Consider the following 16,914-nt stretch of genomic DNA (forward strand, 5'->3'; position numbering starts at 1 on the left):
TCAGGACTTGCTTTATGAATCTGGGTGCTCCTGTATTGGGTGGATATATATTTAGGATAGTTAGCTCTTCTTGTTGAATGGATTGCTTTACCATTATGTAATGGCCTTCTGTGTCTCTTTTGATCTTTGTTGGTTTAAAGTCTGTTTTATCAGGACTTGGATTGCAACCCCTGCCTTTTTTTTGGTTTCCATTTGCTTGGTAGATCTTCCTCCATCCCTTTATTTTGAGCCTACGTGTGTCTCTGCACGTGAGATGGGTTTCCTGAATACAGCACACTGATGGTCTTGACTCTTTATTCAACTTGCCAGTCTGCATCTTTTAATTGGAGCATTCAGCCCATTTACATTTAAGGTTAATATTGTTATGTGTGAATCTGCTCTTGTCATTATGATGTTAGCTGATTATTTTGCTCATTCATTGATGCAGTTTCTTCCTAGCCTCGATGGCCTTCAAATTTGGCATGTAATGACAGTGGCTGGTACCAATTGTTCCTTTCCACGTTTAGCACTTCCTTCAGGAGCTCTTTTAGGGCAGGCCTGATGATGACAAAATCTTCCAGCGTTTGCTTGTCCATAAAGGATTTTGTTTCTCTTTCACTTATGAAGCTTAGTTTGGCCGGATATAAAATTCTAGATTGAAAATTATTTTCTTCAAGAATGTTTAATATTGGCACCCACTCTCTTCTGGCTCGTACACTTTCTGCTGAGAGATCAGTTGTTAGCCTGATGGGCTTCCCTTTGTGGGTAACCCGACCTTTCTCACTGGCTGCCCTTAACATTTTTTTCCCCTCATTTCAACTTTGGCGAATCTGAAAATTGTGTGTCTTGGAGTTGCCCTTCTCAAGGAGTATCTTTGTGGTGTTCTCTGTGTTTCCTGAATTTGAATGTTGGAATCCTTTGTTAGATTGAGGAAGTTCTCCTGGATAATATTCTGCAGAGAGATTTCCATCTTTGTTCCATTCTCCATGTCACTTTCAGGTACACCAATCAGACATAGATTTGGTCTTTTCACATAGTCCCATATTTCTTGGAGCCTTTGTTCCCTTTTTTTTTTATCCTTTTATCTCTAAACTTGTCTTCTCACTTCATTCCATTTGTGTGATTTTCCATCACTAATACCCTTTCTCCCAGTTGATTGAATTAGCTACTGACGCTTGTGCCTTCCTCAAGTAGATCTTGTGCTTTGGTTTTCAGCTCCATCACATCCTTTAAGGACTTCTCTGTATTGGTTATTCTGGTTACCCATTCCTCTAATTATTTCCAAGGTTTTTAACTTCTTTGTCATGGGTTTGAACTTCCTCCTTTAACCCAGAGTAGTTTGATCATCTGAAGCCTTCTTCTCTCAACTCGTCCAGGGCATTCTTCATCCAGCTTTGTTCCATTGCTGGTGAGGAGTTGTGTTCCTTTGGAGGAGGAGAGGTGCTCTGATTTTTAGAGCTTCCATTTTTTCTGCTCTATTTTGTCCCCGTCTTTGTGGTTTTAACTATCTTAGGTCTTTGATGATGGTGATGTACAGATGGGGTTTTGGTGTGGATATTCTTTCTGTTTGTTAATTTTCCTTCTAACAGTCAGGACCCTCAGCTGTAGGTCTGTTGGAGTTTGCTGGAGGTCCACTCCAGACCCTGTTTCCCTGGGTATCAGCAGCGGAGGCTGCAGAACAACAGATATTGGTGAACAGCAAATGTTGCTGCCTGATCATTCCTCTGGAAGTTTTGTCTCAGGGAATTACCCGGCCATGTGAGCTGTCATTCTGCCCCTACTGATGGGTGCCTCCCAGTTAGGCTACTTGGGGATCCAGGACCAACCTGGGGAGGCAGTCTGTCCGATCTCAGATATCCAGCTGTGTGCTGGGAGAAACACTACTCTCCTCCATGCTGTCAGACAGGGACATTTAACTCTGCAGAGGTTTCTGCTGCCTTTTGTTTGGCTATACCCTGCCCCCACAGGTGGAATCTACAGAGGCAAGCAGGCTTCCTTCAGCTGCAGGGGGCTCCACCCAGTTTGACCTTCCCAGCCCCTTCCTTTACCTGCTCAAGCCTCAGCAATGGTGGGCGCCCCTCCCTCAGCCTCACTTCCACCTTGCAGTTTGATCTCAGGCTGCTATGCTAGCAATCAGTGAGGCTCTGTGGGCAAAGGATCCTCCAACCGATTCACAGGATATAATGTTCAGGTGTGCCATTTGCTAAGACCGTTGGAAAAGGGCAGTATTAGGGTGGGAGTGACTTGATCTTTCAGGTGCCGTCTGTCACACCTTTCTTTGACTAGGAAAGGGAATTCCCTGACCCCTTTTGCTTCCCGGGTGAGGTGATGTCTCACCTTCCTTTGAGTCATACTCCGTGCACTGCATCCACTACCCTGCGGCCACTTGATAACACTCCCCAGTGAGATGAACGCGGTACCACAGTTGGAAATGGAGAAGTCATCCATCTTCTTCCTTCAGGTCTTGAGCTGATCACTATCCCTAGGATACAATCAAAAAGCATTCTTTTAATAAATACTAAAACTGTAAGCCTTCTTTTAATAAGTCAGCTTGTTCGATGGTGACATTGTAAACTAATTTCATAGAAAAAATCCTGACATATATAAACATGTGCATACGTGCTTCAGTGGTCCATACCCATCTATGTGAAAAAACAAACAAACAAACAAAACAAACAAACAAATAAACTTTTAAAGTACTTATTTTTCTATTTACTTACTTCCAAGTCTCTAGAACATATATCAGAGGAATTATTTAACAAATGGCTACCAATTAGTAAATACCCTTCATTTCTTTAAAAACAAAGGTGTATTATGTCTTCTTAGAAAATGACAATTTAAACTTTCAGATATTTTTAGTAAATACTGGTTCTGTAATCATTGTAAAATGTACCCATGAACATCACGTTTAAATTTACATAATCTATAAAGCCTAGCTCCCTCAGTGAAAAAACTGTTACAGGTAGTAATAGTAATAGTAACAGTAATAATAATAAAAGAGTGCCAGCACTTTGAAAAATCAGGTCAGTCACTGGCTTCAATGAATATTCCTCTTTCACTACAAGCTTTACCTGAACAGCTTTGTTTCTACAAATAGTGCCAGCTTCTGTACACCACTTAATGTCTCCAGTGCCTCAATTTCACACTCTCCGCATTGTTCCAAGAATGTGTCTTAACAGCAGAGCTCTCTTTTAGTATATTAAGCAAAAAAAAAAAAAAAATTAATCTTGCCTTTTCCTTTGAGGTATTCAATGGCATTTTATTAATCTGGGAGAAAAAGCAAGCCCTATATGGGTAGGAGTTCTGCCAAGTGGAGAAGGCCCTAACATCAACAAGAGAGCCTACAGCTCAGGTGCTAAGAGGGAACTAAGGAAGCAGTGTAAATGTGGATAATTACCAGGTGGCTGCTAGTTGCTTACGTTCTGAAACAAATTTTTGATTCAAATGAAAAAGATTTTCCATTGTAGAAATTCACCTCCTTTTGGATTTATCTTAATATTTTTAGAAATTGTTCCTATTACATCAGTTTCCTCATTCATTGATTTTTGTTTTCTCTTACTGTCTAATAGGCTTTTCTTGTGAATGCACTATTTTATTATGTTCGAACGAGGCAGAGAACAAATAATTCTGATCAAAGATTCCCACTATGCAAACTTCTATCAAATTTTTTTTTAAAATGTAGGAGATAAATGAGCGTTGGTTCTACTAAATAACTTTAGCAAAATTGAAAATCCTCTAACCCCAGCTATAACCCTTGAAAACTTTGCTTTCATTTGGCTCACTTATTGTAACATCCTAGGATCATTCTTGACTATATTATGACTGGGATCATTCATGACTATATTATGGATACACATTGTGCTTTCTGAATGCACAATGTGTATCCATAATATAGTGCGCCAATGCACCTGTATGCACGTGTATTATTGATGCCTTTCAACTGTACTAAAGATCAGCTGTATCCCAAATGCCATTCAATGACTTTTCTCCCTTGGTACCTCCAAAACAGAGGCTGACAAAGGTGTTATTTTTTGACATTCATGTATTACAAAAATGTTGAAAAAGTAATTGGAAGGAAAAACAGAGAAATAGAAAATGTATTGTTTAATTTCTAATCATGGATTAACTGAACTGACCTTACTTTATTAATGTTTACCCAAGTTGAATCAATGGAAATTATATACACTTTTTCAAATCCTTCTGCTTTATGGAAACAAAAGTTGGAGTTAAGAAATCTTCAAACTGCAATATCAAAGAGTTACAAATGTGAACTACTAAAAATAATTTTATCAACAGATGTTTCAACACTGTTAACTTCTCAAAGGTGCATGACACTCAAGATTTTAGTATATTTAGCAGCATTTCTAACCTCTCAGCAATAGATGCTAGTAAGAACCTTACCAATACCACTTTCAGTCATGAACCAGGGTTAGAGTGAAACCTAAAGTAAAATCTGCGGACCTATAAAAACCCCAGACAATCACATGGACTGTCTGTTACCTCTATGGGCTTATACTCTATAATTTTCACCTTCTACAGTCTGCTGCAGCCACAGGTAGCCGGATTTTTAAAAAAAAAATTTATACCAGCTTCCACCAGGAATCATTGTACCTATTGATCTTGCTGCATGCTTACGTTATTTTCTTATTATTTTCTTTAGATATTTATTTGAAAGTCACTTTGTAAGCCACTTACCGTATATTTGCTTTACAAAAATCAAACTGTACTTTATAACGGAGAATCTTACCTCATACATTTTCTACAAAATTGATAATTTCACTTAAAAAAAAGAAAAACTTTGTAGCATAACCATTAAAACAAAAACCTAACCTCTGGGATTCAAAATTGGAATTGTAACATTCACTTTAAGTATTTTAAACAAGAGACAAAACATAAACCTCATAAATAACCATAAACTCTGAAATTTGAAAACAGTGATTTATAGACAAAAATAAAAGCAAAACTGCAGGGATGGCAGTTTCAAAACATTCCAAAAAATGAAAAAAAAAGGTTCAAACCATCAAAGACAGTCTGGACCCTGAAAACCAATAGTTTATATCAACCAAGTAAACATTTAATGAAGAAAGACAATTATAAAATGGTAACTTTTTTTTCTTTAAGTATTGTTATATCACCTCCTAGGCACAAATGAAACCTTCAGAATTGAAATCCACACTATCAAAATGAGGACTTGATTCCTGCTCCTGGAAAAAGCAAAGAAGCCTTTATGTGCTAAATTGTTTTTTTTTTTTTTTTCCCTAGTCTTTCTAGAGGACATAAGAAAATTTGATAAAATAAACATTTATTTCTCCTTTGCCTAACTCAGAAGCCACTCTTGGTTGGAAATTCCAGGTATTTGTCACAAATATTTAAGTTGCTGAGTACCAAAAATACTGTTATTTTTTACACTAGGCTAAGGATAAACAGGAACAAAAGTTAGAGAGATTAGTATTTGTAAAAATCTGAATATTCAAAAGCAGTTTAACATACTGAAGCACTTAGAAAAACATGCATATTTTTACAACAGTAACATTCTAAAAGAAATGTGAAACAATATACTTTAACCCTCAAGTTTATCTGTAGCTTCAGAGTGAGAAAGTGAATGTTAGGAGAGAAAGGTAAACAATCCCGCTGAGAGTTAAAGGAGAATGTTAATACATACCCTGTACTGAAAAGTGATAGTTTTCATATTGCTCTTATTCAAAGTGCCAATGAAATGCAAGCTAAGCTTTTAATAACTAACACATTGCATTTCAGAAATAACAAAAAGCATTCAGAGTTAGCACATTATGACGTTTCAAATACAGAGGTAACTTTCAGTGTTAGCACATTATGACATTTCAAATATTGTTTTCTGAAAAGCAGAAACACAAAAACAAACAGAAAGTTATGAACAATGTAAACTAAATGCAGGAATTAAGTGTGTCCCAAATTTTATAGACAAAGAACTAAAAACAGCAGTCTTAAGTAGGGCTAAAGAGAAATGATAGACAAATGATGAAAGAATAACATGAGGGCATCAGTGAGACAAATTACAAAAGAACCCGTAAAAAAAATGGGATAACTACCGAAGTAAAGTCTATATTAAAGTGGTTTAACAGCACATTTGAGCAGGTAAATATTCATTCAATCTGAAGGAATAAAAACTGAAAAAACCCAGTCTGAAGATTAAAATTTTAAAAAAACTTAAAAAAAAAAAGAGTAAATAGAACACCATGAGGTATACCGGTACATGCAATATGGACATCTTATAAATGAAGCTTAACAGAAGCCAAAAATTTGTAAGGCAAAAGTGGCTGAATATTTCCTGAACTTAAAAATCTCAATCTGAAAGAGGACAAAAATCTTTAACCACAATATAGTCAATGATAGCCACATCAGAAAACATTATAGGCAGCCAAGAGCCAAAACAAAGAAAATTGTAAAAGCAGATAAGGAATAGCAATTTGCAAAGTACAAGAAGGTCTTGATTAAAATAACAAATGATTGTTCAGCTGAAACCATGAAGTCAGAAGGTGGTGGGATATCCAAGTTTTAACAGAAAAATGCTATCAAACCTGAAATATATAACTGGTAAAATGAAATTCAAGCAAACATGTCTGGGTAAAGGAAAGCTAAAGGAAATTGTGACTAAGGCTTCTCTATAAGAAAAATGCTATTACTATTTCAACCCTGGAAAACTTAACTGTTAATGAACAGTCTGTGTGGACAGATATAATCACAGGCAATAATATAAATTGAGAAGGATGGAAAATTACAAGAGCAGTGTATTTTTATATTGTCGACATTAAACACTAAATTATTCACACAAGTTAGTATTGTTCACAGTAGGCTATTTTAAGTTTTCAATAATAATTGGAATCCCAAATACACCTAATTGTAATACAAAAAAATACAACAGAAGGTTTTTAAAAATTAGCCAAATTTTTTAAACGAGCAAAAAATAAATTCAGGATCAAGCGGAAGAAAGAGCGTATGGAAAACATGTAAGTCAATGTCAGAGTATGTAACATTTTACTTGTAAGAACTGTAAATATGAGCTCTTGCTTAAAAAGGCAAACATTGTTGCAAGTGTACCCTTAAACGAAGGAGTCACATTTGTGACTTCTATGCGAGGCATATTTTAGGTGTAAAGACAAATAAGACAAAGTAAAATGATAGAAGATTCTGGGAAAGTTATACAATGTACAACAGATCACTGTATATCCGTCTGTTCAAGTATACAATAGATTCAGTGGAAGGATTAGTATGATGCAATTACTATAGAATTCTGAGTCTACATGAAGTTTTACAGCTTCCAAAAAAAGATTTGCAAAGTAAATAAAAATTTAATTTTATCAATTTTGTAGCCCAGATCAGCAGCAGCTACTTATTCTTTATTAACCACCACTGTGGGATGCTGCCTTCCAAATATTTCTGGAGCAGCTTACAAGAGCCATGGTAAAGAGAAGGGACTCTGTCCTCCACATCTCAGGAGGACTCACTTGCCGATTGCTGCTTCTGCTTATGGAGGTCCCGACAGAGGTGAATAGTCATTGTTTTATTCCCTAAACATTATGCAGGCTCTTTGTCCCTCTGTGCAACGAACTTTCAGTAGATATAAAAAGCAAAATTATTTTTTTCCTGATTGTTCTTCTTTTTCTCTGAAGACATTTGTAAACTAAAACTTTCAAAACTAATCATATATATATTATTAATCATATATAAATCATATATAATCATATATAATATAACATATTATATATTATATATCATTAAATTATATATAATATAGACATATATAATATCATTTATAATATGTAATATAATATTATACATAATATCATATATAATTATATATAATACATAATTAATATATATTATATATCATATATGTCATATATTATATATAATACATGTATTATATATACTATATATTATATATCGTATATTATATATCATATATTATATATTATATATACATATCATATATTATATATTGTATATTATATATCTGATATATTATATACCTGATATATCATATATATTAATCATATAACACGTACACATATATGTGTGTGTGTGTGTATATATATATATACACATATATATATGTATAAAATGAAATGTGGTTTTAACGATACGTGCCCCAAAGCAATGTGCCTCAAAAAAGACCCCAGAAGAAGCTCAGTACAGCTGATTTATAGGAGGGAAAGGGCCTATGTAATGAATAAACAAAACGCTACCAAACCATAGAAGTAGAAAATCTTATTTTCAAAGTTACAGCACTTTAAAATTTAAATGCTCTTTTTCATCCCCGGCAAAATCACAAACTACAGAGTGAAATAGGGAAGTATCTCTTATTTTAAGAACAACTACAAAAAAAACTACGAAAAAATAAGCTTTTTTTGACATCCCAAATGGCAGCCTTACTAAAATGTAATATTTAAAATTTAGATACTTAATAAGCTAATAGAATAAACAAAGAAGCACAAACAATTATGAACAAAAATTATTAATCCAAAGAGTAAAATTATTTTAAAACCTAAAGATATCTAGAGATAAACTGTACAGTGAAATCGAGAAATATGGCTCATTTTAAGAATTAAAAAGAAATTATGATCTGAAACTTTTGTTAGACAGCCCAAATGGTGGTCTTACTAAAACATAATATTTAGAATTAAGTTTCAGAGTCAGCTAATAGAAGAAACAAAAGAAGCACAAAAAGTTGTGAACAAATTTAATAAAAAAAGTAAAATTATTTTAAAATCTAAAAGTGTCTAGAGATAAAAGTAAAAAAAATATTGACTACAGATATTTAAAAGCAGACTTGAGCTGGGGGAAGAACACACTATCAGCAAACCAAAGAAAGGGTGTTAATATTATTAAGTTAAGAAATGATAGAAGAAAAAGTAAAGTAATGAGAACAAAGCCTAAAATGCTGTGGAACACTATCAAGCAGCCATATTATGCATACTGGAATTTCAAAGGGTGACAAAAAGAATCAGGAAGACTATTTAGAAGCAATAATGGTAAAGAATGTCAAACGCAACAGACTCCAAGTAAGAGAAACTCAAAGAAACAAACTCAAATTATATGATAATTAAACCCTTTGAAAGAAAGATGGAGAAAATCTTGAAAGCAACAAAAGAAGTGGCTAGTAATGTTCCAAGAACCCTCAAAACTAATCAGCAATCTTATCTGAAAACTCAGAGGGCAGAAAGCAATAGATTAACGTATTGCAAATGATGTAAGAAGAAACTTTTGAACAGAAATCTTATGTTCAAAACATTGTCCCTTATAAATGAGAGAGAAATCATGACATTTCCAGATAAAAGCTGGGACATTTTACCAGTAGACTATCTTTTTAAAAAATGCCTTATGGGATACTTCACAGTAAAATGTACAGACAATAAAGAGCCGTATGAATGAATATATATTACGGTAAATATAAACATGTAAGATATTATACAATATAAAGAATAACAGCGCACACCTCCACAATTTGTTTCCCATGTAATTTAAAACACAAATATATTTAATAAAAATACTATAACTAACTCGTGTTTTTGATCTACAATACATAAAGGCATGATTTTGAGAACTCAATAAGGAAATCATTGGGGTGAAGTTATACAGAGTTAAGGGATTTGTGTGTTATTGAAAGTAAGCTAGTATAACCTTAAAAGTGGAATAGCTTTAGAATATTCAATGTAATCACAGTATCAATGACAATTAAAAAAGAAAAAGAATAACAGGCAGGTATAAAGCTTTCTGTACCATGCCAGAAAGTAGGAGATGTGGATTTAGCTACTCTCATTTGAGGCTACCAAGCCAGCTATCATGTACCATGAGACAAAGCCCAAGCTGTCCCACCAGGGCGTAAGTGTGGAGAGCCTAAAGCACATGGTATAGCTGCTATTTCAAACAACTTTCGCTACACCAGTGGCGATGAAATAGAATAGGCTCATCCATATGCAGAACCTGGTGAAGAACTGGAGGCAGAAAGAAGTGGATTACAGGTGTGAACCTGTAATCCCAGCACTTTGCAAGGCTGGGGCGGGCAGATCACGAGTTCAGGAGATTGAGACCATCCTGGCTAATACAGTGAAAACCTGTTTCCACTAAAAATCATAAAGTTAGCCAGGTGTGGTGGCAGGCCCCTGTAATCTCATCTACTCAGGAGGCTGAGGCGGGAGAATCACATGAACCCAGGACGCGGAGGTTGCAGTGAGCCGAGATTGTGCAACTGTGCCACTGTACTCCTGCCTGAGTGATAGCTCAAGACTTTGTCTAAAAAAAAAGAAAAATAAATAAAATTTGGTGTTGGAAAGCTTAGGAAGAAACAGTATGACACTTGGGAACCAGAGCAGCACTGGGGAAAAATGCATATATGACTTTAACAGATGACAGACTAAAAAACAGAAAAAATAAATAAAATGGCATGGACTAGAACAACTAGAACTTTTTCAAACAATACCAGAAGATGAACTTGTATATCTACCAAGCCCAACTTTTCTAAGAATGCTCCTAAAACTCTAGTGTGTGACCAACACCACAAATTCAAAAGCAGCCAGTTATGAGCTGCCAGCCAGAATGTTGGCAGTAATCCAGGGTCACATCTGTCTGACCCAAAGAATATGGAGCTACTATATTCAACTATCAGGAAAGACACTTGCCCCTTACAGCCCTATTCACAACAAGAACACAGTGAGTGGCATTCAGAAACTCAAGAATCTGGACCCTATTGCAGCAAATCAGCAGGATACAGTGGTCTTCAAGGAGGAGGAAGGGATGCTCATCAGGGCTTTATCAGATCCCAGGGCAGGATAGTGTGGAATAGAGAACAAGACCCAGATTCACCCACTATTTTCTCAGAAGTCTGGCTCAGTTACTGCTTCCATGGCTGCAGACTCAGCTACCAAAAAAGGTATAGTGGTATTAATGGGCCTATTAGCAGCCAATCGAGAAACAGACATGCATACATCAGTTGCAGGAGTGAAAGTTGGGCAAAGAAATGTTACTGACAATGGCAGAGACCAGCCTTTTATCAAGAAGATGTAATTCACCGGAGGGCTAACAGAAAATGTCAGCACATACAGATACATTGCGGTGAAGAAAGAGTACAGATTCACCCAGATGTTGCTATAAACTAGATCGACATAAAAAATTGCCCTGAATATAGAAGTAATTAAAGAAATGGTTAATGCTCTGAATAGGACTGCTGTGGGTGGGAGCAAGCTTGTGCTGTTCAGTGCAGGTGGAAGTGTCCTTTGCTGTGGTCTCGATTTTGGGTACTTTCTGAAGTATTTAAGGAAGGACAGAAACAGAACAAGCCTTGAAATGGTGAACACCATCAAAAAATTTGTGAACAATTTCAATCAATTTTAAAAGCCTATTTTTGTATCAGTCAGTGGCCCATCCTTTGGAATAGGTGCATCCACACTGCCTCTTTGTGATTTCTTCTGAGCTAATGAAAAGGCTTGGTTTCAAACCCCTTATATGACATCTGGACAGAGTCCAGATGGCTGTTGTGTTACTTTAGATCCTACTTGAACTTTGCAACATCCAGCCTCCTTAATTATTGTGACCATGAGACATTACTTCATCCTTTGATGGGTCCCAGCCCAAGATCTCAGGCCAAGCTGTCACTTCAGCTCCTTTCTTGGTCCAGGGCCAAGTTCCAAGGCAGAGACTTGTAGCTTCTACAAATCATCACTTCAGCTCCAGGTGAATCCAAGGCCAAGTTTCAGGGCCAAGCCGAATAACCCTTACCCCAAGAACACTAAGTACATTCCTTTATTTCTCTGCCGTTAGAAACTGTAAAGCACAGTCTTATAGTAGGTAAACCACTCACATTCCACCCCCACTGTGAAGAGTTTTTTTACTTTCACTTATAAAAGTTTTGATTCAACCTTTTTGCATCTGTCCTCTTTAATTTTCTTGGCCATGAGACAAAGAACTCTGTGTGATACCTCACATTTAGAGATTTCTAGATTGTAGTGGACTAATGAGACCACAATGATTTAAGTCTGGGAATTGAGCTATGGGATGCATCAGCCTTGTGAGACCAACTGACAAACTGTCCTCACACTGTGATACCCAACCTTGGGGGCAGTCAACCATAGAGTGGTCACCAACAGAATCTGAAAAGGGGCAAGGCAGATTGATACGGCCTAGAAACCTGACGGACACCATCAAGGAGCCATACATATGCATTCTGGAAGTTCGAAGGAAGAGACAAAAGATCATGGAGACTATTTAACAAAATAGTCATAAAGAATGCAACAATTTAAGACAATATATAAGCACCCAAGAAGCTCAACAGACTCCAAGTAGAAAAAACTCAAAGAAACAAACTAAAACTTACCTGATAATTAAACTGTCTAAAACAAATACAAAGAGAATCCTGAGGATTTTCGAAGGAAGGAGAGGAAGTAGCTAGTCATGTAAAAGGGACCCTAAAAATAGCCAGTGAATCGCTTATCTGAATAACCACTGAAAAGCAGTAGATTACTCATCTGAAAACTAAGATGATAGAACGCAGTAGACTAATATGTTCCAAGTGATGTCAGAAAAAACTGTCAAACCTAAATCTTATAATCCACCAAATTGTCTATCGAAGGTGAGTGACACATTATGACATTCTCACATGAAAGCTGGCACCCTTTACAAGTAGACTACCCTTTAAGAAATGTCTTATGGAGTACTTCAGGGTAGAATGGACAGACACTCAAAAGCAGTATGAACAAACAAAGGTTAAGGTAAAGATAAATACATGTACAAATATATAAGATATAATATTTGGCCAGGCACGGTGGCTCATGCCTGTAATCCCAGCACTTTGGGAGGTTGAGGTGCGTGGATCACGAAGTCAGGAGATCGAGACAATAATGGCTAACACGGTGAAACCCAGTCTCTACTAAGAATACAAAAAATTAGACAGGCAAGGTGGCAGGCGCCTGTAGTCTCAGCTACTTGGGAGGCTGACACAGGAGAATGGCATGAATCCGGGAGATGGAGCCTTCAATGAGCCAAGATTGCACCACTGCACTCCAGCCTGGGTGACAGGGTGAGACTCCATCTCAAAAAGAAAAAAAAAAACAATTAACAACATGCACCTCCACAAGTTGTTCTCCACGTACCTTAAAACACAAATATATTTAATAAAAAAAACTACCTCTAATTTGTGTTTTTGACAAAAACTGAATAAAGGTATAATTTTGAGGACTCAATAAGTGAAATAGTGGAGGTACATTATACAGGAGTAAAGGTTTTGTATGTTACTGAAGGCAAGATAGTGTAACTTTAAAAATGTTATAAGATTAGAATCTTCCATACAATCATCATAGCAACCACAATTAAACAAACAAACACAAAAGAGTAACAGGCAGGGAGAAAGCTTTCTGTTCTACACCAGAAGGTTGTGGCTGTGGATTTAGCTACTCTCACCTGAGGCTACTGGGCAAGCTGTCATGCACCATAGCATAGCTGCTATTTCACACAATTTTCACTACACCAGTGGTGATGAAATAGAAGAGGTTCATCCATATGCAGAACCTGGTGAAGAACTGGAGGCAGAAAGGAGTGGCTATGTGGAGACACAACTGAAACAAAGTTGGTACAGCAACTGCTCCAATCCTGTGTCTTTCCTCATGGCTTCCCAGGAGTTTGAGGTTGAAAGTATTGTTGACAAAAGACGAGATAAAAATGGGAATACAGACTATTTGATTCGGTGGAAAGGTTACGACCAACAGGATGACACTTGGGAACCAGAGCAGCACCTCAGGAACTGTGAAAAATGTATACTTGATTTTAATAGACGACAGACTGAAAAAGAGAAAAAACTGACATGGACTAGAACCAGTAGAATTTTTTCAAACAATGCCAGAAGAACTTCTAGATCTACAAAAGCGAGCTATTCTAAGAACTCTCCTAAAACGCAAGTGACTGATAAACACTACAGGTCCAAAAACAACAAGTTATTTGCTGCCAGCAAGACCGTTAGGAGAAAGGCAGCTTCACTTCTCTCTGACACACAGAATATGGAGATAATAAATTCAACTATCAAGACCCTTGCACCGGAAAGCCCCTTTAACGACCAGAAAATTGTGAGTGACTTTCAGAAACTCGAGAAACTGTACCCTATTGCAGCAGATCAGCAGGACACGGTGGTCTTCAAGGTGACAGAAGGGAAACTCCTCCAGGACCATTTGTCACGTCCTGGTGCAGAACAGCCTGGAATAGAGAACAAGACTCAGATACACCCACCAATGTCGCAGATGTCTGGCTCAGTTACTGCTTCAATGGCCACAGGTTCAGCTACCCAAAAAGGTATAGTGGTATTAATAGACCCATTAGCAGCCAATGGAACAACAGACATGCATACCTCAGTTCCAAGAGTGAAAGATGGGCAAAGAAATATTACTGATGACAGCAGAGACCAGCCTTTCATCAAGAAGATGTACTTTACCATAAAGCTAACAGAAAGTGCCAGCACATACAGAGACATTGTAGTGAAGAAAGAGGATGGATTCACCCAGATAGTGCTATCAACTAGATCCACAGAAAGAAATGCACTGAATTCAGAAGTAATTAAAGAAATAGTTAATGCTCTTAATAATGCTGCTGTGGATGACAGCAAGCTCATGCTGTTCAGTGCAGCTGGAAGTGTCTTTTGCTGCGGTCTTGATTTTGGGTACTTTGTGAAGCACTTAAGGAACAACAGAAACAGAGCAAGCCTTGAAATGGTGGATACCATCAAGAACTTTGTGAATACTTTTATTCAATTTAAAAAGCCTATTGTTGTGTCAGTCAATGGCCCTGCCATTGGACTAGGTGCATCCATCCTGCCTCTTTGTGATCTCGTGTGGGCTAATGAAAAGGCTTGGTTCCAAACCCCTTATACGACCTTTGGACAGAGTCCAGATGGCTGTTCAACTATTACATTTCAAAAAATGATGGGTAAAGCATCTGCCAATGAAATGTTATTTGCTGGGCGAAAGCTGACAGCACGGGAGGCATGTGCCAAAGGCCTGGTGTCTCGGGTATTTTTGAGTGGAACTTTCACCCAAGAGGTTATGATTCAAATTAAGGAGCTTGCCTCATATAATCAAATTGTACTGGAAGAATCTAAGGCCCTTGTTCACTCTAATATTAAGTTGGAGTTGGAACAGGCCAATGAGAGAGAGTGTGAGGTGCTGAGGAAGATCTGGAGCTCAGCCCAAGGGACAGAATCCATGTTAAAGTATGTTGAAAATAAAACTGATGAGTTTTAGTTGTCAGTCTGTCTGCTCAGGACACGAGAACTAAGCTGAACCAAATGTATCATGAGTTGCAAGATGCCCTAATCCATCTTCATAGCCCAAAACAGTTTCACCCATAGCTAAGGCTTGGAAAAAGAACCGGAAATGTCCAAGCCAGGTATTTAAATTTTTACATCATTTTTGAGCACTCTAGCTTTAAAAGAAGTAATAAAACAGCTTGTTTGCCCAAATGTGGTTATTTTATGCTCACATAAGCCCAAATATAAAAGCAGACTGTTGGGTAATAGATTCTTCTTGGAAGCCCTAATGTGTATCTATGGCTACTACTATATGTAAGACCCGAGTCATGATTTATTGGATGTTTATGACAGAGAATCATGCAATAATGTTCATTTTTCTTACTTTTATATGCTAGAATACCTCTAGTGGGTTATAAGGCAGCCTTAGCTTCCCTCCCAGAAGGACACAGAACTGTATGAGATGGTGCCCTTGACTTTACAGTGGCACAAGCACTTCAGAGACACACAATTATAAATTAAAAGAATTTTCTTTTAGAATAAATATTTCTGGCACAAAATTCACTGAAGATCATTCTCCTAAACTGAACATATGACTAGAATTTGTGGTGAGATATCACTTGATTTTATTTTCCTTTATAAATGTCTAGTTCTTACCCAGTTAACAAAAGAAAACTTTATCTCTCTAAAGTAAAACTTGTTGCACCGTTCTGGTGAATTATGGAATCATTTTTGTGGAAATATCCAGGTTCTAATGTTTGTAATGTGCAGATTTATGTTACCTTAGAGTGTGCTCCAGTTAATAAGTTAAAATTCTGGACACATTATTAAAGGCAGAAACTTCTTTCAAAACAAAGACACCTACACTCTGTACGGCCTTTAAAATTATCAGTGTCTCTTTTTATGAGCACACAAATTTCTAGAACACTGCATGTGTTCAGTTACCCAAAAGCTCTATGAATACTGTCTTGCTGATTTTTATCGAGGCTCCATTACATAGACACAATTGAATAATCCACTGGCCGCTGGTGATGAATGTCATCTGTGTCACAAGATCTCTAGGGTGTCGCTTCACCAGTCAACAGTCTCTGTGGATGATGTCACCGTTGTGCAAGTTTCTCTTGAGCCTGCTTGTCTAATTTTACACACCCATCTTACAGCCTGCACTCAACTCAAACTATGGGCTTAGGTTTCAGTTTGCTATGGATGTGCCAGGCACAGAATGGAGGCAGATGCATGAGTGAGTGTTGGTTGAGTCCAGCCACTGCACACAGCTTTGCATGTTATCTGTGATGAGGTAAGCAGGTCAGGTGCTGGTACAGGTGACAATTCCCTGCAGATCTTTAGGTGAATCAGGCATACCACAAGCTTTCTCTTCTGCAGGCACTGAAGAACGCAGTGTCATCCAGAAAAGAATAAATGCCAGAAAATGCAAAGACCCAAAGACGTCATCTCAGCCCTGGCTTGGGAAAGGTTTAGATCTGGGATATCTAAAGGGCAAATGTCCTGCTTTCTTTTTTCTTCTACTTTTCTTTTTTTCTTTTTCTTATCTATGGGATCACTATGGCTTAAATTAGGTTTTTCAAAGGGGTCTGTCTCTCTTTCTACTGGAGATTAGGATCTTGTCTTTTCTTCACTGTTTCTCTCTTTGACTGCTTTTCTCTCTTTGACAT

At 37.1% G+C, this 16,914-nt stretch overlaps 1 protein-coding gene across 1 annotated transcript; it reads left to right on the forward strand.

The window, feature by feature from the left end:
- The first annotated feature begins 13,518 nt into the window (after positions 1-13,518).
- LOC129053440 (testis-specific chromodomain protein Y 1-like) lies at positions 13,519-15,331 on the forward strand. The gene has a single exon (XM_054545495.2). It carries the CDS (start codon positions 13,614-13,616, stop codon positions 15,234-15,236), a length of 1,623 nt encoding a protein of 540 aa, XP_054401470.2. The 5' UTR covers positions 13,519-13,613; the 3' UTR covers positions 15,237-15,331.
- Positions 15,332-16,914: the final 1,583 nt, after the last annotated feature.

Source organism: Pongo abelii, chromosome Y (genome assembly GCF_028885655.2).
Source record: "Pongo abelii isolate AG06213 chromosome Y, NHGRI_mPonAbe1-v2.0_pri, whole genome shotgun sequence".
In the NCBI taxonomy this organism is placed as follows: domain Eukaryota; kingdom Metazoa; phylum Chordata; class Mammalia; order Primates; family Hominidae; genus Pongo; species Pongo abelii.

Bases quoted from the DNA above. Each gene is read 5' to 3' on its own strand.
- LOC129053440 (XM_054545495.2), top strand. From the start codon at position 13,614: ATGGCTTCCCAGGAGTTTGAGGTTGAAAGTATTGTTGACAAAAGACGA.